At 43.7% G+C, this 22,931-nt stretch overlaps 1 protein-coding gene across 1 annotated transcript in view; it reads left to right on the top strand.

Annotated features, from left to right (window-relative positions):
* Positions 1–22,931, top strand: part of LOC148477918 (uncharacterized) — a 72,389-nt gene that overhangs the window by 9,849 nt on the left and 39,609 nt on the right. The window contains exon 2 of the mRNA XM_088456005.1: positions 22,433–22,543. Within this exon, the coding sequence (XP_088312131.1) occupies positions 22,433–22,543 (111 nt within the window). The remainder of the gene's footprint in view (positions 1–22,432; positions 22,544–22,931) is intronic.

Below are 22,931 nucleotides of genomic sequence, written 5' to 3'. Positions count from 1 at the left end.
CAAGACAGAAGTTGCAGACGAAAAATTAGATAATGTTATTATATAATAAAAGCAATAACCAAACACCGTTTTCTTTGGACATTTGTCTGTGTTTAGAACTTGAAGTTTTTATCATTATCTTTTTTTTTTTAACATCTGGTAACACTTGCCCACTCTCCCAGAACATCTGGATTTTGGGGAGTCCCTACAGACTCCTGGTAGAGCAGGTCCCACATCCCATTCACTTCCTAGTGAAATGGACAAGGCAAATTGAATCATGACCCCCCCACGTGCAATTTTTCTTCCGTAGGGGAAGAAAAAATGAGGCTTATATGCATCAAATCTATGTGGATGGGTCTTAAAAATGCTTAAAATGGGGGGGGGGTGGCCTGACGAGAGTGGAGAGTGGACGCACTTTAGGCAGCTCCTGTCTGACAATCAATAAAAATCCCTTTTCTGACCTGAAGGCTTTTTGCAGCTCCTGAGTTGCACCCCTGACACTTCACTACTGGGATCCGGTCCACGGAGTCGGGGGTACTTTTAAGTGCCTTTGCGGATTGTGGCCTGATCTCCCCTTTCAAGCCGGGGCCTCGATTTGAGATGGAGTGTGGCGGGGTCCCTCCATCAGCTCAGGGTAGGGAGCACAGCCAGACTGGATCCCTACCATGCCCTCCCACACTGAGAGTAACCGCTTACCTGTGCTTCTTCTCCCACCAGTTCAGCACTGTCTGGTTCAGGTTGCGGGAGCTAAACACACCGGCTGCTTCTGCACACGCTGGCCGTTACTGTGGTGGCTGACTCCCTCCCAGCAGCATCTGCAGCTTGGGATAGCCCCTCTGATGGTGGCTAACATCCTACTGCCCCACGACTGCTCCACCTCTGACTATTAGGAACCGAGTGCCCAAGCTGGTGCCCCACACTGCTTCCCTTACCCCAGTGTAACTTGGGCTGTTGGCTGGACCACACCCAGTGTCCCTCACTACATTACTGTAGCCTCCTGATGACTTGAGGCTGCGGCCTTCTCCCCCATCGCTTGGGCTGATCCCTACGTCAAACCAGCAGCTAATTTGCCGTCTCATCATCGGGACCTAATAAAGCTCTGGAGGGTGCGGACTAAGGTTGCGGCCGGAAGGAGGGCGCAGTCACTTCAGGTTTGCCCGTGGCTGCAGCACAGGTGCGCCATTGCCTACCGGTGGTCCCCACCATCCTGCACACACCCGATTTACCTCTGGCCGAGGCGCTTCCCTGCTCTTGAAATAGCCCCCTCCCCACTGAGGATGCGGGATTGGTCTGCGGCCACCGGCGGCCATGAATGAACGATTGAAGGTGTGATAGGGCACCCAGTTTCTCCCCTAAATTGCCCATAGGCTACCTCACCCGAGAAGTGGAGGGCAACCTTTATTTTCTAGAGCCTCCACCTTATCTGTGACCGATCAGGGAGTCTTCTACACAGGCGATAGACAAAGCTACAGGGCAGGTTTTCAGAAAACACTAGCCATAATGGTTCCAAAATCTACAACTCTACATCTCCTGCACCTGTCTCCCAGTGATCATTACCAACCTCTCCAAATATTGTGGAAAGGGATAACCTCCTATTTGATACATATCAGTGTCAGAAATGTGATTCTAGCTGATTAAAGAATTATGTCTTTCTCAGGGTAATGCTTGTCCTACCCATGCAGTGACCCCCACTTCCTGAGTCGCTATCCCCACAAGGAGTCGTGATACGTCAATTTGGTGTTCCTACTTTTACTCGTGACTATGCTGTCTAGGAAAACAAGACAACACAAACTGCCAACACCAATACGCTTTCCGGCTGCTCCCCAATCCAAAGCAGAACAGATGCCTTCCCCAGCATTGGGTTCGTCCTCTGTCTGTTACACGAGAGACGGTCTCCCCGGCTGACTTGGGTCTAGACCTGGATGTAAAAATGCCCCTTACCACCCATGCTATGTTCCCAGTTTTTGCAGCATTCCGTGCTGATGTACTGAAGGGTGTGGACACCTCTATACAATCTATCCGAGCTGATCTTATGGGGCTGGGAAATCGTACCGACCATCTAGAGGTGGAATTGCAGGAACTGGCATCGTCTCATAACGATCTTCTCACAGCGCTGACCTCCAAACCAAAGTATCATCCATGAGAGATAAAATGGCAGATATGGAAGATCGAGATCACAAAAAAACAATTTGAAGATTTGTGGTATCCCAGATTCAGTGTCAAACGCAGAGTTGCCTGATTACATTTCAAATTTGTTCCTCAAGTTGGTCCCTACGTCTTCTCAACAAGAACTGATAATCGATAGAGTCCACTGCCTTCCCAAACCGAGAATAGGACCAGGCAATTTTCCACGAGACACATTAATGCGGGTCTATATTTTCATTTCAAAGAGCAAATTATACGTGCTGTACACCAAGGTGAAGGCACTGACTCTCTGGGGGGTCTACAAATCTATCCAGACCTGTCTGCTGCCACCCTATCAAAAAGGCGCCCATTCCACTTCATTACCACAGCTCTAAGAGACTATGACATCACATATCGTTGGGGGTTTCCTGTGAAGCTCTTGGTTAGTTAAGAGTCCTCCTCATATATTATTTCCAACGTAGAGTCTGGAGTTAAGCTTTTGGCGGAATGGGATATTACAGTGTCTACTCGTGCCTCCGGTTCTAGCGGTCAAGTTTCCCAGGACTGGTCTAAAGCCAGGTGAGAATACTTCACTCTCACAATTACTGATTTGATTATATTGAATTCATTTCAGTGATGTTTCTCTATGTAATTAGAGTTTTTGCATAAGATAACTATCTCTTATTTCCGTTCTGCATTGATATTTTGTGCTGGTTTACACTATAATGAGTAGTAAAAATTAGATTATATGTATATCATGCTATCTTAAGGAACTCATTCACTATTAATAAATGGGGAGAGGGATTATAGATGTGTTATTCTCCCATTACCTTTGCAAAGTTATAATCTAGAGTCCCTCTTCTGTGTATTTTCATCTGATTAGCTTCATTTAATGTTTACTAGCTATGCTGTTCTACGTTATGCAGATTTCATAGTATCAGGTACTATTATTAATATGGTAGTTTTGTGGGTTTAGCGACTCCACATTTATTTTGTTCTTTGAGTTTATGATATTGTGACAGTATATTTCTGGTGATGGCTATAGTGCATTTTTAACCCTTACTGAGGTTCTGAATGGTTACTACGCACTATGCCTCAATGTATATAACTATATAGTTTTTCTTATATACTTATGTCGTTCACTTATTTTTGTTTTTAGTTATAGACACACTGCATGGGTGGTCTTTGACACAGGCCACGTTCCACCATGTTTTTGGTTTTGCCATTTTTTTTCTACCCCTATGGCAAACATTGTAGTCCCATCCTTTTGGGCTATCTCAGTTTCCCTAATGTTTTTCCCTTTTTATTATTTATAGTTTTATTGCTCCCCCTGATGTGTCTCTCCCCTTTGTTTTATTTTCACTAAGGGTGCCTTTGTCCACTCCACCAGTTTTTTGCTAGATACTCTGGGTATTTACGCCAAATTTAACATACTTTTGTATATAAAAAATGGTTGATTTTTTTTCTTTAAATGTTCATGGACTAAATTCCCCTAACAAATGTAGGCTAGCATTGTCCATGTTTCATAGACACAGAGCCAAAGTCGTAGCTTTGCAAGAGACCCATTTTTCATCCTCATCCCCACAGCTACTGAGAGATACGAGATATAATGTTGCATACTATGCTAATGGTCCATTTAAATGATGGGGTGGCGATACTGTTCCATAATGCAGTATCTTTTACTCTAACTAATAAGCTAGAGGACAAGAATGGCCAATATTTAATATTAATGGGTCAGATGGATGGTAAAGAGGTCACACTGGTCTCCCTCTGCGCCCCTAATACACACCAAATTCCATTCCTTAGAAGAGTATTTGAGACTGTCCACCAGATCAGGCGTGGGTCATTTTAATTTAGTCCCTGATGTTTGGTTAGATAAGTCATCACCTCATACTGCTGGAGTGAGTGGTGGCAATACTGATACATCAGCTTTATTGCGGAAACTCATGACGGAATTCGATTTATATGACGTGTGGCGGATTAGTTCTCCAACTGTGAAAGACTATACATTTTTCTCACATGTACACAATACATACTCTCGTATTGATCTGATCTTACTGGATAAACATTCGCTTCAACATACTCGCCAATCTAAAATCATTCCCATTGTATGGTCTGACCATGCTTCTGTAACATGGACTTGGGATGAACATAATACTAGAACCCCACCCAGACCTTGGCGCCTACCTGAGCATTTATTCTCTTGCCTGGAAGTTGCTAAACCTCTAGCGGACACCTTGGAATCATATCTGGCAACTAATAACACACAAGATACTTCCATCCGAACACACTGGTGTGCCCTCAAAGCTGCTCTTAGAGGAGTGGTCATTCAAACAAGCTCTCATCTTAAGAGACAATATTCGCTTAGACAATCTGAATTAGAATTGCTCTTGGCACAGGTTGAGTCTCTAAATAGAGCCCGTCCTTCTCGCCTCCTCAAAAGGGAGTTGGTCTCTATCCGAAACCAGCTTCAGAAGCTATTTTTAGCTCGTATGAAATCTGCTGTAACTAAACTTCAACAAAAATTCTATAATTCAGGGAATAAGGCAGGCAAGTTCCTAGCAACGTAAATTGCGTAAACGTCAGGCCAGAAATACAATTGAATATCTTATCACACCCAATAAAAATAAATTACTTAACCCAGCTGAGATCGCCAATGCCTTCGCTAAATATTATGCCGGCTTATATAACCTTCATACTGACAGTACTATGGCACAGCCATCTGATGCTTCTATTTCTTCGTTTCTACATAAACTTAATCTTCCCCAGTTAGGAGAGGAGGCCTTGGACGCTTTAAACACTCCTTGGACTGAACAAGAAACTTTGACTGTTATTAAAACACTGCCCACGAGGAAGTCCCCTGGTCCAGATGGGTTTACCAACTCATTCTATAAGTATTTTGCAAGCTCTATCTCCCCCTTACTTTATTTAATTTTGTTTCGAGTCAGGGTAGTTTTCCATCAGAAATGCTGGAAGCTCAAATTATTACTTTACCTAAACCAGGAACACCTCCCACTACTTGCCCGAACTTCTACCCAATAGCCTTACTTAATTCCAATATTAATATTTACGCCAAAATGTTAGCCACACGTTTATCCCCTTTAATTCCCCATTTGATCCATCCGGACCAGGTGGGCTTCATCGGTGGCAGACAGGCATCAGACAACACATGCAGAGTCTTTGATCTGGCAGAATTGATGTTGAGGCGACGCAAGAAGTTCATTCTTCTATCTCTAGACACTGAGAAGGTGTTTGATCGGCTTCATTGGCAGTTTCTCTAGGAATCACTATTGTGTTTTGGTTTTCGGGGGGTTGCGTTGCAGTCTATCAAGGCTCTATACAGCAACCCTACACCTAGGGTTTATAGCAATGGCTTTTATCATCACCGTTCAACATTAGGAATGGTACAAGACAGGGATGCCCCCTTTCCCCTCTGATGTACATATTAGCTATCGAACCACTTGCTTCAGCAATTAGAAATTCTCCTTCATTTCCTGGAGTGGAAGTAGGCATGAATTCACACAAATTATGTCTGTTTGCAGACAATATTCTTTTGGTTTCTTCATTGCCTACCTTTCATGACCTACTAGACAAATTTAGTGCAGCTTCTCTGTATAAGCTCAACACCACCAAGACCGAGGTTCTGCCTATTAACATTTCTGATCTGGTTTCGTCCCGTTTAAAAGCCCAATATAGTTACAAATGGAAATCAGACTATCTCCTCTACCTAGGTATTAATATACCAAATAGTCTAGAAGACTTTGCTAAAACAAATTTTGATCCAAGCCTTAAACATATAGCGGAACTGTTACACAATTGGTTGGGCTTTGAGGCCTCCTGGTTGGGCCGCCTCGCGGCATTTAAATTGATGATTCAGCCAAAGCTAATGTACTTATTCCGCACCATTCCGTTTTTGGTCCCAAAACAATACCTAATCAAGGCTCGTAAATGAATTGTGTCGTATATATGGAAGGGTAAAACACCACGGTTAGCCCACCAGTGCTTGACTAAACCTAAGAATCGGGGGGGTTACAAATTCCAGATCTAGTTATGTATCAGTCAGCATGCTTAGTTTCCCAAATTAGTGATTGGTTTCTTCCTCCCAACACTAAAACATGGGTTGACCTAGAAAGGGCATTATTAGACGAATTCCCCTTAGTAGAACTAATTTGGACACCCAAACAAATGCGCCCATTACTAAAATATACCCCTAGAGCAATAATTGACTCCCTTAAATTGTGGGATGAAATTGTACTTAAGTGCAAATGTATTAAATTACTGGCTAGAACTTTATCTTTAGCCGCTATTTCCCGTTTGATCCCTGATCTATTGGTAAAAGTGAGTTGTTCCCGAGGTATAGAATCTATTGCAGACATCTCGAGCCCTACCTCACTCATTCCGTTTGCCCAAATACAATCTCAATTTCAGTTACCAACTGGAGAATTATTTACCTATCTCCGTTTTCAACATTGGGTGGTTAGTGCTATTAAAGTGAGCGGTCCTCTGGAACTACCCCCACCAGATTTTTTGGCTAAATTGAAAAAAGGAAACTCCAAGGGCTCTATAGGTTTTTGGTATACCATGTGCCTTGAGGCTAGCCCCCCAGTCAAATCCAAGTCCCAAGATCAGTGGGAGTCAGACCTTCAGGAGTTATATACTCTCCATCAATGGGAATCTATTTAAACCACTGCCCACAAAATGTCCAGATGTTATAATCATTTGGAGTTACATTATAAAATACTTCATAGGTTATACTTTACCCCAGCCAAACTGCATGTAATATGGCCAATGCAATCAAAATATTGCTGGAGATGCAATGTGAATGTCGGAGACATATTCCAAATTTTCTGTAGTTGTTCTCATCTTATAGCTTTGTGGCAAGCTATATTTGACTTGATTTCCAAGGTCTTGAAAGTGAGTATACAGCCATCCCCCTCTTTAGCACTACTACACATCTACCCTTCAAGTTTGTCCAAAAGTGACTGCTATATAATGGGACATATTTTAATAGCAGCTAAGACAGCAATAGCACAATTATGGAAATCATCTACCCTACCTACTATCTATAAGATTATTCATAAGGTACAATCCGCACTTCTGATGGAAACAGCAGAAGTTGCTTACTCCACGTCCACCTCCGCACCAATGATGCAATGGTTTAAGTGGCATGAATATGTAACTGAAGGTGAGGGTGTGGACCTTCTACTTAGGGATATGCCCTGATTATAAATTATCTGTCTGATTTCTATATTAACGAATTCACATTATTTTTTTTTTTTTTTTGGTTGTAACATTATATATGGTAATGTTTATTATTGTGTATTATAGCACCCCCCCCTCTATCCCTTCTGTTTTTCTTTTCTTTTGTTGTACACCATTGCCCCCTGATTTTTGTAGTTTATTTTATTTTATTTCCATTCTATTGTGATTTATTGTATATGTGTTTTCTTTTTGAAAAATTCAATAAAAATCTATTGGAAAAGAAAAAAAATGCTTAACATGCTATCATTCAAGATTTACAATGTGATTTACCCGCAAAAGAAAATCTGCTTAAAATTGTAAAAATCAAAGTGAAAATGTATATATTTATTTAATTATGAAGCTCTATATTAAATAGGTTTTAATGTGCCTTTTAGTGATGTTGCATACCTTATTTTTTAGACTGAACTGCAAGTTATCCAAATTTGGGGTCTCACTAATGGTTTAAAATGGCCTAGGATTGTCATGTCCTTGAGAGGGCAGTAATCCTTCATTCCAGCTTGTTGTACGACAATAAATCTGTTCTACTAGATACAGTCAAAAGCTTTACTTCCAGGGCTTAAAATGATACTGCTTTAACAAATGATGTTATCAATAGGACCATTAAAGATGTCTAGAGCAGGATTTACTATGCTGGCAGACATTTAACTCGGTAATGGGCCTCTGTCACAATTATTAATAAATAAAAGACCGTCTGCCATTATCCTTTATGGTTAACCCTTTATATCCATAAGATACTCTGCTCTCAATCAAACAAAAACCATAGAACATCTTGAATCTCAGAATGCTTGGCTAGGGTAAGGAAAGGCATTGGGCAGTCAGGCTTGCAGGTTTTCATCATGTATCAGTTTTTGAGCTCATCTCCGCATCATCTGTTGTCAGGTGCCCTCTTTGTACCAAGTCTACCAATTTGCTAAATCGTATTTATGCAGTGGCGTCACTATGGGAGTGTGGGGGGTGCGGGCCTTACCCGGGTGCCACCCTCAGAGGTGATGCCATAATTCTAGCCTCTTCTCAGTGACGGGAACCAGGTGCTGCAGTGTGACATTCCCCTGCAGCACTCGGCTCCTGTCACAGAGGAGAAGCCGACAGTGCAGGCACTAGCGTCCGGGGACAGCCCAGCGTCACGCTCCTGGAATGATGCAATAGCGATTCCCGCAAGGCCACGTCCCTTTCTGGCAGCCACGGGGGGGGGGGGGGGTCTCATACCTGATAAATCCAAACTATCTACCCCAACACCACCCCAATTCGTCAGACATGACCACTTTTGGTTGAAACACTACCCTTTTATCTTCATGCTAACCAAGACTGTCACGTGAATATCTGGACAATTGGGGGAGGGGTATAGTCTTATTGAACAATGTAATTCAGAAATTGCATCACAACCAATTAGATGCTCAGATTTTTTATTTTTTACTTGACAGGAAACATACTGTATATTTCAGGGTACACAGTAAGTCACATTGTATTATGCTGCAGTAAGACACACTGTACAGAAAAAAAAAAATCAGTATACAAGGGTAGATGTAACCATTCTGCTGTCTGAGATGTGAGGGTGCCCCTTTACACTATAAGAAAAAAAAAACTATCCAAAATGGGGCTCATAGACCCTAGATTGTCCACAGTATTATGCCTTTTTTTTGCACTCTTATTTTTATTGAGTACACAAGAAAAAAAATTACCAAAAAAGTATAGTCATAGGCAATAACTGGAACAACAGGTACAATTTTAACATAGGAGAGAAAAAGAAGAACAAGGAGATTTTTTTTTTATAACCCACCATAATATAAAACGACCATCCGATGAAGTGAACAGAAGCAGAGAAGACGAAGGAAGGAATGTGAAGAAAGGGGAAGGGGAGGATGCTTATACATTGGCCATCAAAGAGTGATAATCCTGGGAATCCTTGAAGTCTACTCAATACAACCATGTGGAGATAAATTCAGAGTTGGAGCCACTCCTGGAAGGGTGAGGCATGTGGTGATTTCCAGTGTGGGTGAACACTATCTAAGCCACATTGTTCAGATACTTAAGAGATTTCTTGTATTTAGAGATAGGGAGATATGTGAAATTGCAGAGCCAAAATTAATAATCAGTGGGGATATCTGAACCACATAGTTTTCTGGAGATGGAGAAAACCTATAGTCAATCTAGATTGTGTTGGCGTGCATGTGGTCAAGTAGGAGAGATTTTCCATGTTTTTTTTGTACGTGCCCTATCATACGCCCCCTTTGGTTGGAGGTAGAAGTTTTCATTTTGAAGGTTACTGGCCTACAGTCGTCCCCTACCACTGTACTCAAGCCATGTTCTTATTACTCCTAAAGAAGCTATTGCTCAGTTCTGCAAACAAATAAATCTCTCCCCCTTACGTTGATTAAGTCCAAAATTAACTATAGCTTCCTGATGGAGACTTTGAGATGTCCTTACTCCTCCTCAGCTAACTCCCCGATTATGAAGTGGTTCAGCTGGCACAAGTTCCCCTCGTAGGGTCCGGTAGACGGGTGGCAGTTGGGATGCCGACGGTCCAAATGCCGACCATCAGCATCCCGATTGTCTAATCCCAGCAAAGGTCTAATGACAGGCATCGAAATCCCAATGCCTGTCATTTTACTTATGCCGGGAGCCCGACACCCTCCATACCGATCGAAGGTAAGCCGGGCGCGGACAGCTGTGGGGGGTTGGGTTAGATTAGGGGCTCCCGGGGGGGCTTAGTGTTAGGCACCCCCCCGGGAGAGTTAGGCTAGGGGAAGGGGGGAGTTGGGGTTAGGTGCCCCCGGAGGAGGTTACAGTTAGGCACCCCCCCCCCCGGAGACAGGACCTCCTCAAACCCCCAGTAGGGATGATAAGTTCCAATGGGCATTCATTAGTCGTTATAATGTGGCTTTTAAAGAGATAGAAAAGATTTTTAATAATCACTGGAATCTTCTTAAACAGGATACAATTATTGGTGACGTATTACCAATAAAACCAGTTTTTATTTATAGAAAAGCACCTGCACTCAGAGATAAACTTGTCAAAAGTAGCATTGATGAGGATAAAATAAATAGTGTGAGAACAAAAAGGGTTTCAACGTTGTGGAAGTTGCTTAATGTGGAGGAGTGTAAAATCAGAAAACCGCAAAACTATAGAATTAAAAACAAAGAAAGGTATTTTCCCCATTAGGGATTTTATCACATGCCACTCGAGAAATGTTATTTATGTACTGGAGTGTGCATGTGGTCTCCTGTATGTGGGGAAAACAAGTAGGTGTTTAAAAACAAGAATGGCTGAACACGTGTATAACATACGTAAAGGCCTAGAAACACACTCCGTCTCTGCCCATTTAAAAAAATTCCATGATTCCAAGGAATGTGGTCTAATAGATTTTGTAGGTATTCAACAAATTTTACCTAGGTGGAAAACGAGAGATATAGAGAGGCGTTTGTCTCAAAGTGAAATGAAGTGGATCCATAAATTAGGCACCCTTGTACCTAAGGGCTTAAATGGAGAATTTGAGATTAAATGTTTTCTGGGTTAATGGTTTCAGTTTCTTCTGCACTTTATGCACATTAGACACTTTCCTGCATGATAAGCACTTTCACATATATGTAGAATTTTATATTATATGGATTTTATCTTTTAATCTTTTAATATTTTTTTGTTGTATGTGCCGCATATTTGGATTTCGATTTGAGGAATTTTAACATCTAACGCAACATACATTGCCAAGAAGATAATATTATGTTTGCGTTTGGTTTCCATGGAGATTTGTTGTGGAATAAGGACATAGGTTTTCCCCGTTTGTTTCCATGGAAACCCACCGTGGAACGCGGATACATCAATCCTTTGGATCCGCGCTATGGAGTGAAAGGAACTTCCGTATTTTGGAACGCAGCGGCAGCGTGATGTTTGGTAACACGTGGGGGGAGATGAGCTTCCGCGTTATGGATGAACTTCCGGACTTTTGGAACGTAGCGGCAGCGTGACGCAGGTGGAACGTGACAGTTCACGTGACCAGCTGTGCGCATGCGCAGAGAGCGGGACTTACTGATTAGCGGCTGTTGAGTTAGCAGGTGTGTTGTATTAGTGTAGGTATATATTAGGTTTGCTTCACATCCAAGGGCTATGCTTCTGATGAAGGACCATTAGGTCGGAAACGCGTTAAGCAGCCCTCCTGGAGATCGTTTTTTTCTGCTGTCCCAAATAATTGGAGGACCGTGGTTGTCTTTTGCCTATCCAGACTGGGTATCCGGAGACCTAATCGGTCTACCATCTGGCTTTCAAGACTCACGGACCTGCTATATGCCTTGGGAGATACAATGACATGCTTTTATTTCTTCTATGTTTGTAAGTGTTACCACTATTAAACCTTTTAATTTTCAAAGGACTACTACACCATTATATTCTTTTTTCTCCTGTATATGTATGTCCATATTGGATCGATGCATCAAGATCTAAAGGAGTGAAAAGTTACCGTAGTAGTTCCAACATTGGGGACTCTCATATGTCTCTTTAGGTGATTATATCCTATTTTGTGTGGTATATACACAGGGTGCTTTATCTCCATGTGAATTTGTCCGATAGGGAGCGCTATAGAGATGCAATAGTTTCTTCATTTTCTGTTTTGTCTTTATTGAGTACTACTTGGGTGTGTACTTTCTTTTGCACCTCAGCTGCACCCTATTGTTATTGCGCATTCATTATTGCATTTTTTACTTTGTTTAAAAAAAAAGACAGGCAGGGTTAAATCGAGCAATTGATAGACCGAGGAGACCAAATGGTGAATGGGAGTTTGAGGAACACCATAATGCAAAAGAGGTCAGAGAGTGACGCAAGGGGGAAGACCTGGATACAGAATTATTGCAGTGCCTAATTTGGGCATAAGACCAAAACACTGAGCTGGGCAAGTTCAAATGTTCCTGTAAGACAACAAAGGGACTTAACGTACTCCGAACCATCAGCTAATTGACTCGCAATGGACCCTCTCAATTCCATTAAGCAAAACACCCATTCGGAGAGGCTGGGGGATACTGTGAGTTATGCATTAGAGAGATGGGGGGGGGAAATTAACAATGATATACAAGACAAAAGCCTGATCAGTTCCACGTTAGGATGGAGAGGTGTGTGCGAGGACAGGGGAACAAGGCAGAGTTTCTGCAGGGACATGAAGTGAGGTACTCTCAATTTGAACCCACTGCTTGGTAGAAGACACGTTTGACCAGGTAACAATTCGGGACAAGTGATTTGCGTAGTTGTGATATTGTAGAAAGCCGGGTAACTGGAGACCACCACAAGATTTGCATCAGCATAGAACCTCCATTCTCAAACTTGGACCATGACCTCCCCACACAAACGCCACTGAATTCCTTAAAGAAACTCTGGTGAATATGGATCGGGATAGTTTGAAGGAGATACAGTACATTCAGCAGGGTATTCATTTTAATAATGTTTAATCCTTCCCAACCAGGACACCTTCAACACCCTCCACTCCCGAAATTCACGTTAACCATCTGTAGGATGAGGAGAAAGTTCAATTTAAATAAATCCTCAGTTTGGTTAGGAATAACAATAAGACACTTAATGTGGGAGGGGTGCCAAGTGTAGGGGGAGGATTATTGAAGGGTGGATACTATATGGGGACTGTCACAAACTGTGCTAGAGACCTCCGCTTCAGACCCCTGCATCTTCCTATGCATCTGTGCCATCGCGGTCCGCGGTGCCGCCGACTTGCTGCCCGCATGATTTCCGATGCTGGGACTCCACTTGAGAATAGTCTGCAGCATCCCCGCTGTTGCATGTGTCCCTCTGCCACAGATCCATGCGCGCACAACGCGCCAGCATACAAAATTTCTGGAACATGGGTGCAGCCATCTTGGGCCAGGTCAGGTGATACTCGTGCATCCAGTCAGCAGCAGTCTCCACTTGCTTCAGCCAATCCGCTTCAGCCTGATGGTATAAAAGACCTTCCTGTAACACATGCTGGTTGCCAGTGCAACAATGTCCATTGCTGCAGCGTGACCTATGTTCCTGAGCTCCCTATGTGAAACCCATGCTTCCCAGCATAACCAAGCTACTCCAAGTTCTCCAGTTCAGTCCACAATACTCCAGTCCGGAGATCAAGTTCAAGTTTATTTCAAGTTCCAAGTCCACAGTTCCTTTTCCAGGTTCAACGATTATCAGAGACTTTTCCCTACAGCCTTATTCAGCATCTTCTAGTTGCATTATCTCTGCCCAGAGGACTCTAGTATTTCACCTTATATTACAATCTTCTTTTACTTCAACTGTGTGAGCAGAAATTATATTAAATCGTCCAGTTTCAAACCATCTACTGATCCAGGTGTCTCTGTCCAACACCCCAGCTCAGGTACACAACTCCAAGTTCCTCAGTCCGTGACAGTTTGTACTGGCCACATGGACCCGTCTGGTACTCAGAGCCCTGGATCTGTATCCATCCAGGATGTGTTGAATCGCCTGGGAAGACAGGAGTCTGCTCAGGTGCAGTTGATGCAATACATTAAAGATGTATCTACTCGTTTGGATAATACTCAAGTTCTTCTCTCTGGGATCTCTAGGATGGACCTCCAGTCCAATAATCCTGTTCCTGCATCCACCACCTCCAGTACCCCGTCTTCAGCTTTTTCCTCCTAGCAGATTCGATGGGAATCCAAATTTTTGCTGAGGTTTTCTAAACCAGTGCGAGATCCACTTTGCATTGCAAGCAGCAAACTTTCCCACTACCAAAACTCGAGTGGCATATATAATTTCATTATTAACCAGTCAAGCCCTGGACTGGGTTTCTCTGCTCTGGGAGAAGGCTGACCCGGTTCTCTCCAACTACACTGAGTTCGTTTCAACCTTTCAAAAAATGTTTGATGAACCTGGTAGAACGACCTCTGCCTCCAATGATGTTTTATGTCTTTGTCAAGGCAGCAAGACGGTCAGCCAATATGTGATATTATTCTGTACTCTAGCCTCAGAGCTAAGCTGGAATGAAGTCTCTTTAACAGCAGCCTTTTGGAATGGATTGTCTGAGAGAATCAAAGACGATCTAGCTTCCCGTAAGTTGCCCACTTCATTGGATGTCTGATTTCCCTATGTAATAAAGTCGACTTGCGACACAGAGAGCGAGTTATAGAGAGAAGTCGGTTCGACCGAGCCAAGGGTCGTCCTGTTCCACATGTTACTTCTTCTTCTCCTCCTCCTGATGAACCCATGCAAGTGAATCGCTCCCGGGTGTCTACTGAAGAACGTCAGAGAAGATGTCTATCAAATCTCTGTTTATACTACACTTCTCTGCAGCATTATCTCAAGTCTTGTCCTTCCCATCCAGGTAATGCCCTCTCCTATGATAGAGGGGTTAAGTTAGGAGTATCCATGGAATCACATGAGAAAACTGATCCTACCCTCATTGCTTTGTTGGAGGTGAACCAAGTCTAATTAAATGATCCTGCTCTGCTGGACTCAGGAGCTGCCGGGAATTTCCTCACTGCGGACTTTGTTCACAGACATCACATAACCACTGAACGGCTGCCACATCCAGTGTCCTTAATGGCTATAGATGGTATTCGAATTGCCGATGGAAGAATTATGCATCGCACCCAATCTTTGAAGCTCAGAGTTGGGGCGCTCCATTTGTCTTATCTTGTGATTCCTAAAGCCTCTCACGAATTAATTTGGGGCATTCCGTGGCTTCAAAGACATAATCCTTGTATTGATTAGGCTTCCTTACAGATTACTGCCTGGAGTCCATTTTGTTTTCAGATTTGTCTTCCTCAAGTAGTTCCCCTACGAAAATCTCTTGTGAAACCTCTAGAAGGTCTCCCCGAAGTCTACTAAGATTTTTGTGATGTGTTCAGCAAGCAGGGTGCTGACACTCTCCCTCCTCATCGTGAATGGGACTGTCCCATCGACGTAGTTCCAGGAAAGACTCCACTGCATGGACAAACCTACCCCCTGCCCAAGACTCAAGCCATGCCTGAGTATATCAAAGAAAACCTGGAGAAAGGGTTTATATGTCCTTCCACCTTGCCAGCCAGAGCAGGGTTCTTATTTGTGAAGAAAAAAGACGGTGGTCTTCGCCGCTGCATCGACTACTGTGGACTCAACAATATTACCGTCAAGAATCAGTATGCGCTCGCCCTTATAACAGAACTCTTCGATAGAGTGAAGGGTGCCTCCATCTTTACCAAGCTCGATCTAAGGGGAGCATATAATCTGATCCGTTTACGTGATGGTGACGAATGGAAGACAGCATTTAACACCAGGGACGGGCACTATGAATATTTGGTCATGCCCTTCGGCCTCAGTAATGCGCCGGCCGTCTTCCAGCATGTCAACGAGATTTTCAGAGACCTTCTCTACAAGTCAGTCGTAGTCTATCTAGACAACATTTTAATCTCTCAAGATCTCCAGTTGCATCGCTCTCAAGTTAAAGAAGTCCTTCTTCGGTTAAGAAGAAATCTACTTTTTTGCAAACTAGAGAAGTGTATGTTTGAGACTCCGTGCAGTCCATTCCTTGGATATATAATTTCTGGAACTGGACTTCAAATGGATCCACAGAAATTACAGGCTATTCTTGACTGGTCATTGCCTACTACGTTAAAGTCCTTTCAGCGATTCTTAGGCTTCGCGAACTACTATCACAAGTTTGTCAAGGGGTTCTCTTCCCTGGTTGCTCCTATTACAGTTCTTACCCAGAAAGGCGCGAACCCCAGTATATGGTCTCCAGAAGCTACCTCTGCCTTCCATCACTTGAAGCGAGCCTTCATCTCAGCACCCGTGTTGAAACAACCCAATTTGACTTGCCCCTTCATTCTGGAAGTAGATGCCTCTACGGAGGGGGTAGGAGCTATTCTCTCCCAACGATTCAATGATGGGAAGTTACACCCCTGTTGTTTCTTCTCCCGAAGAGTCCTACCTGCAGAGAGAAATTACTTTATCGGAGACCAAGAGCTTCTCTCGATCAAGCTAGCCCTAGAAGAGTGGCGTTATCTACTGGAAGGGGCTCAGTACCCCATTTTAATCTTCACCGGTCATAAGAATTTGATCTAATTGCAAACAGCTCGCTATTTGAATCCCAGACAGGCCAGATGGGCGCTGTTTTTCTCTCGCTTTGATTTTAAACTTTCCTATCGTCCTGGTCCTCAGAATGCTAAGGCTGATGCCTTATCTCGCTCTTTGAACTCAGAACAAGATCAAGTCCAAGAATCTTCTCCTCCAATTCTAGAACCTATGTAATTTGCTTCTACTAAGCTCACTCCTGACCCTCCTCGGGGAAAAACTTTTGTTGCACCAGATCTAGGTAAGAAATTATTCCATTGGGCACATGCTTCTCGATTTTCTGGACACACTGGTGTGGAGAAGACTGTCAAGTTTATTCAGCGGTCCTATTGGTGGCCTACCCTAAAAGCGGACGTACAAGACTTCATTGCTTCCTGTATTAAATGTGCCCAACACAAGATTTCCAGACGGACGTCTCCTGGTCTGCTGCATCCGTTGGCTGTTCCTGAACAGCCTTGGTCCCATTTATCCATGGACTTTATCAAGGAAGTGCCACCATCTCAGGGTCACAATACCATCTGGGTCATCATTGACAGGTTCTCCAAAATGGCTCGCTTCGTTCCCCTGACAGGTCTGCCATCTGCATCTCAGCTTGCACAACTCTTTACTAAAGAGATCTTCCGTTTACACGGCCTTCCCCAATAAATTATCTCTGACAGAGGAGTCCAGTTTGTGGCAAAATTCTGGAGATCCCTATGCTCAGCCCTTCACGTGAAACTCAAGTATTCCACGGCCTATCATCCTCAGACTAATGGGCAAACGGAGAGGGTGAACCAAGATCTTGAACAGTTTCTTTGCTTGTTTATTTCATCTTCTCAAGACGATTGGCTGGAGCTTCTGCCGTGGGCTGAGTTTGCCCATAATGATTGTTACCACTCCTCCACTGAGAATACACCATTCTATACTGTATACGGTAGTCATCCTCATTTGCCTTGATTTCCATTACTACCCCTTATTGATGTACCAGCTGTTAAAGATACGTTTCAACATCTCACAGCTATCTGGGGAAAGGTGCATTCTTCGCTGCTGAAAGCTTCTGTGCGCTACAAAAAATTTGCAGATCGAAAGAGACTGGCCACTCCAAAGTTCCAATCTGGTGACAGAGTATGGTTGTCTACTCAGAACCTCAGACTTCAGATTCCATCCATGAAGTTTGCTTCGCGATTTATTTGTCCGTTTCCTGTAGAAAGAATGATCAATCCTGTGGCTGCCAAATTGAAATTACCTTCTGTTCTACGAATTCCTAATTCCTTCCATGTGTCACTCTTAAAACCGTTGATCTTGAATAGATTCCAGAGAGTGCTTCCCAAGTCTCCTTGTGTCCATACTCAAAGTGGACAAGAATTCGAAGTCCAAAAGATCCTGGATTCCCACTGTCGTTACGGTCGACTCCAATATCTCATTGATTGGAAGAGCTATGGTCCAGAAGAGAGGACGTGGATTTTTGCTACCAATGCTCATGCTCCTCATCTTATTAAAAGCTTCCATTCCAAATTTCCTCACAAACCAAGGAAGTGTCCAGAGTCCACTTTTAAAAGGGGGGTACTGTCACAAATCATGCTAGAGACCTCCGCCTAAGACCCCTGCATCTTCCTATGCATCTGCCATCGCGGTCCGCGGTGCAGCCGAATTGCTGCCCACGTGATTTCCACTTAATCGTCTGCAGCATCGCCGCTGTTGCCTGTGTCCCTCTGCCACAGATCCATGCACGCATGGAGCGCAAGCATACAAGATTTCTGGAACATGGGCACAGCCATCTTGGGCCAGGTCAGGTGATACTCGTGCATCCAGTCAGCAGCAGTCTCCACTTGCTTCAGCCAATCCGCTTCAGCCTGATGGTATAAAAGACCTTCCTGTAACACATGCTGGTTGCCAGCGCAACAATGTCCATTGCTGCAGCGTGACCTATGTTCCTGAGCTCCCTGTGTGAAATCTATGCTTCCCAGCATAATCAAGCTACTCCAAGTTCTCCAGTTCAGTCCACAGTACTCCAGTCCGGAGTCAAATCCAAGTTTTCCAGTTCAGTCCACAGTACTCCAGTCCGGAGTCAAATCCAAGTTCTCCTGTTCAGTCCGCAGTACTCCAGTCCGGAGTCAAATCCAAGTTCTCCAGTTCAGTCCGCAGCACTCCAGTCCGGAGTCAAATCCAAGTTCTCCAGTTCAGTCCACAATACTCCAGTCCGGAGATCAAGTTCAAGTTTATTTCAAGTTCCAAGCCCACAGTTCCTTTTCCAGGTTCAACGATTATCAGAGACTTTTCCCTACAGCCTTATTCAGCATCTTCTAGTTGCATTATCTCTCCCCAGTGGACTCTAGTATGTCACCTTATATTACAATCTTCTTTTACTTCAACTGTGTAAGCAGAAATTATATTAAACCGTCCAGTTTCAAACCATCTACTGATCCAGGTGTCTCTGTCCAACACCCCAGTTTCTTGTACACAACTCCAAGTTCCTCAGTGGATTTGGGAAAATGAATCCTGAAGTTAAAGTGGATAATAAATCTGTGAAAGTCACTGCTTAAATTTGGGAGGGAGACCACTGTATGCGACATTATAGCTTATAAATCGTCAGCAAATAGCGCCAATTTGTGCACTGACCCCACCCCCCGCCCCCAAGTCAACTCTATTACATCTTCTAATGAGGTAGACACCACTAAATTTTAAACATCAGTTGATTAGACTAAAACATGTATTCACAAAGATTAGCTTTCAGTATGCAGATTAGTCATAATATAGGAGCAGTTTAATTAGTGACCTGGCCACAATGTGTTGTTACAGAAAACTAGCGATGTTCAGCCTACCATAATAGGCAAATGTGTGCAACCGAACATGGCGTTTTGTTTGGCATAACGCTGCCGCTGATTAAATTAGCCTATGTATTTTAAAATCTGCATATAAGACAGCAGTATGAATACAACTGCATAGTACACTTTCATTCCAAATGAATTCAATGTTCAGCCACAGATTTCTGATCATATATTGCTGCTTTCGCCATCCATTCGCCCATCGCCACAAAGCTCCATAGCCCCAGTGGCGCAAACTGGTTTTGTTTAAAGCAATGCAAAACTGCTGCAATAAGCTTACAAGAGACACTCATGTAGGTACATTGCTTTACATAAGTCTTTCTTGTTCACAGTCTTATCTATAAGATCAATATTATTATTAATAGTATATCAAAATATGTAAAATGTTGTTTTCACACAATAAAATAACATTTTACCAGCAGTGTAGTTACTGTAGCTGCATCAGTATGTGTTTCAGTGGGACATAGTCGGCATCCCGGCATGCGGGACACCAACGGTCTGAATACCGGCGCCCCGAAATCCCGACCGCCGGCGTCCCGAAAGTAAATATCGGAATGTTAGTGGGAGGTTAGGTAGCGGGGTTAGGGTTAGGATTAGGGTGCGGGGAGGGGGAGGTTAGGTTTAGGCTCCGGGAAGGAGGGTTAGGATAGGGGTTCGAAAAATGGGTGTCGTGATCTGACCAGCGGCGTCATGACAGCCGGGATTTTATACCCAACCCGTTTCAGTAGGTATGCGGCAAGATACATTTACCATAGAGATGAGGGTTCTTGCTGTGTCCACCATGTAGTTGATGCCACTGGCAAATACATTTCTATTGCAAGTAAAATGCTTTGCTTCACGTTTTCATGGTTACCTAGTGTGTTTGAGATGTTCAATACGGTAAACGTACATACTGTATTTACAAGCACATCTAATATTAGTTATTAAATACAATTTACACATAATCCACATATCATTCAGGAGCTTGTTCCCAATAGGCAACTCCAGCTATAGACGGCGTTGCCCAATAGAAGCCTATGGGCTTCTTACCGGAGAGTTCCCCGAGAGGGGTCCAATAGAATCCCTCCCATTGTTCCCCACAGCTCATACAGGCCGACGACCACGCATGCGCAGAAGGTATCCCGGGTCATAAACCTGGAAGGCCTCTATGCACAAGGGGCAGTTCTTATCGGGAGAGCTGTACCTTGTATATCTAGTCATGTATACGGCTTTAATATCTGCTGCTGTGCATGTGATCAGTGGTGGGATGCATCGCATTCAAAATGTGATTCTTGTTACATCCCACCCACTGACAGATAGGACAGACTCATAGTTAAGACAGACTCACAGATAGGACAGGCAAACAGATTGAAAGGGCAAACTGACCCCAATTTTAGACTAAGGGGTATTTTTACAAAAGTGTGTTTCTATAGAAGTGGAGATGTTGCCCATAGCTACCAATCAGATTCAAGCTATTATCTTCTAGAAGGTGCTAGATAAATGATAAGTAGAATCTGATTGGTTGCTATGGGCAACATCTCCACTTCTAAAAACTCTCCCTTTAGTAAATATATCCCTAATAGTCAGAGTAACAGGAGACATATAGAGCCGGATTCAGAGCCGCACGCAATGCTGACAGAGCTGAGTGATTTCTTGCTACTGCGCGTGTGCGATAGTCCCAGAAAACCCATATGGCGCATGCGTTACACAGAGCGTACACACATAGGTGCCGTTGCGATTAAGATGCACTTTATAAGACATGTCTGCCTTGGCGGTGACTGGGAGGTGGTTAAACAGACGCATAGAGAGAGTACGTCCTATGGGAGTGTTATGGGCGTGTCCCTGAAGTGCATGTTACATTGAGGTAAATTGACTAAAGTGAGCATTTGAAGCGTTTTTAAAAGTGGAAATGTTGCCCATAGCAACTAATCAGATTCTAGCGATTATCTTCTAGAATAGGGGTGGCCAACCCGCGGCTCTCGAGCCACATGTGGCTCTTTCTGTTTCCCTTGCGGCTCCCAGCTCGGCAGTCCCCCACTGGTACTGAGAACGGTGGTCTCTGAAGCGAGACTAAAGAAGCCTCTAATCGCTTCAGAGGCCAGCGTTCCCAGTGATGCAGTGAGATCCAGTTAGATCCAGCAGACAGCAGCAGCAGCAGCGATGGCAGGACCCAGGAGACCTGTTGGCGCGGAGCGATGCCAGCATGAAGACAAGTAAGTTTCTTCATAGGGGTGTGGGCGGGGAGGGGGATCTAGTACTGGGGCACTACTTTAGGGGGTATGACTACAGGGAGCATTGCTTAATGGGCACAGCTACAGGGGACAGTGCATATGGGGCACAAGTACAGGGGGCACAGCATAATGGGCACTACTACCTGAGAGCCAGTGGGGGGCAGCCTGCGAGCTGGGGGGATGATGCCTGCTTTCATGCTTATGGGGACAGAGTGGAGCTGATAACTCAAGGGAGGAGGGGGGGTGACATATAAGGGGCCACTGCAGTGGCATGGGGGGGGGCTGCAATGGCAAGGGAGGGGACTTGAGTGACACATGGAGGAGCTGAAGTGTGTATTATGTGAATCTTGCTTTTTCAATGTATATTATGTGGTTCTGGATTTCAAAGTGTCATTTATGTGGATCTGGCTTTTTTCAGTGTATTTTATGTGGTTCTGGATTTCAATATGTATTTATGTGGATGTGGTTTTTAAATGTATTTTATGCGGATCTGGCTTGTTTCTGTGAATTTTATGTGAACGTGGCTATTTCAATGTTTTCTATTTTGCTCTGGCGTTTTCTTTCACTTCAACAGTGAAAACATTATATTGGGAGGTTTATGTTAATTGTGTATTTTCAATGTTCTGGGATCGCCCCTAGTTTGACTAAAACAGGGGTGTGACACAAGGTCATGCTCCTGCGGATGTCATGCCAAAGGCTTACGCACAAAAATGGGACGTGGCCTTGTGACAGCTAGCGCATGCTAGCGGCTCTTTAACATGACTACAGATATTTTTTGGCTCTTTGTCTCTGACTTGTTGGCCACCCCTGTTCTAGAAGGTGCTAGTTAAATGTTAACTAGAATCTGATTGGTTGCCATGGGCAACATCTCGACTTCTAAAAGCTCTCATTTAAATACTAAATATACCCCATTGTAACAAGATGTCTTGTACTGTAACTTCTCAGGCTGGAAACCTTTTACAGTGACTCACATCCTGAATAGGCAGTGCCACTGATGATGCTCTTGTCTTTCTACAGTTGGGCAGCTCATTATTTCGAGAGGAGCAAGCACCGTATCTTTCGTACCAGCCCCTTCCCTGGCATGTGCAATATGTAACGCAGAACAGAAGAGCAAGCAGAGATCAAGAGGTAGAAGATTACACTTTTATTTTTGTATAGTTTACATATTAACCCCTTTTATAATCTAATTTTACCTAACTCTTTTACGATTTATTGCCTAAACCGTCTGCTGGCCCCGGATGTGTCTTTAAGCATTACCATCACCTGCCCCCAGCAGAGCTCAGCCACACCAACACCCCTGGCACTTCTGGTTTTCTGGCAATAGTATTTCTTTGCCCCGAGCTTTTGTCCCAGAAATTATCTTATTAATGAATCTGGCAATAGAGCTGGGGCTTTATGGCACTTTTTGTTTGTTAACACACATTTATTGACACTACACACAAAAAAAATACAATCCTGGCCTCTTCCACGTTTTATAAGATGTCGTGTGCTGCCAGCATCTCCTTGCCTCCTTCCC

Source organism: Taudactylus pleione, unplaced genomic scaffold, assembly GCF_031769625.1.
Source record: "Taudactylus pleione unplaced genomic scaffold, aTauple2 ptg000683l, whole genome shotgun sequence".
Classification (NCBI taxonomy): Eukaryota; Metazoa; Chordata; class Amphibia; order Anura; family Myobatrachidae; genus Taudactylus; species Taudactylus pleione.
This window is presented reverse-complemented; position numbering and strand designations above follow the sequence as displayed.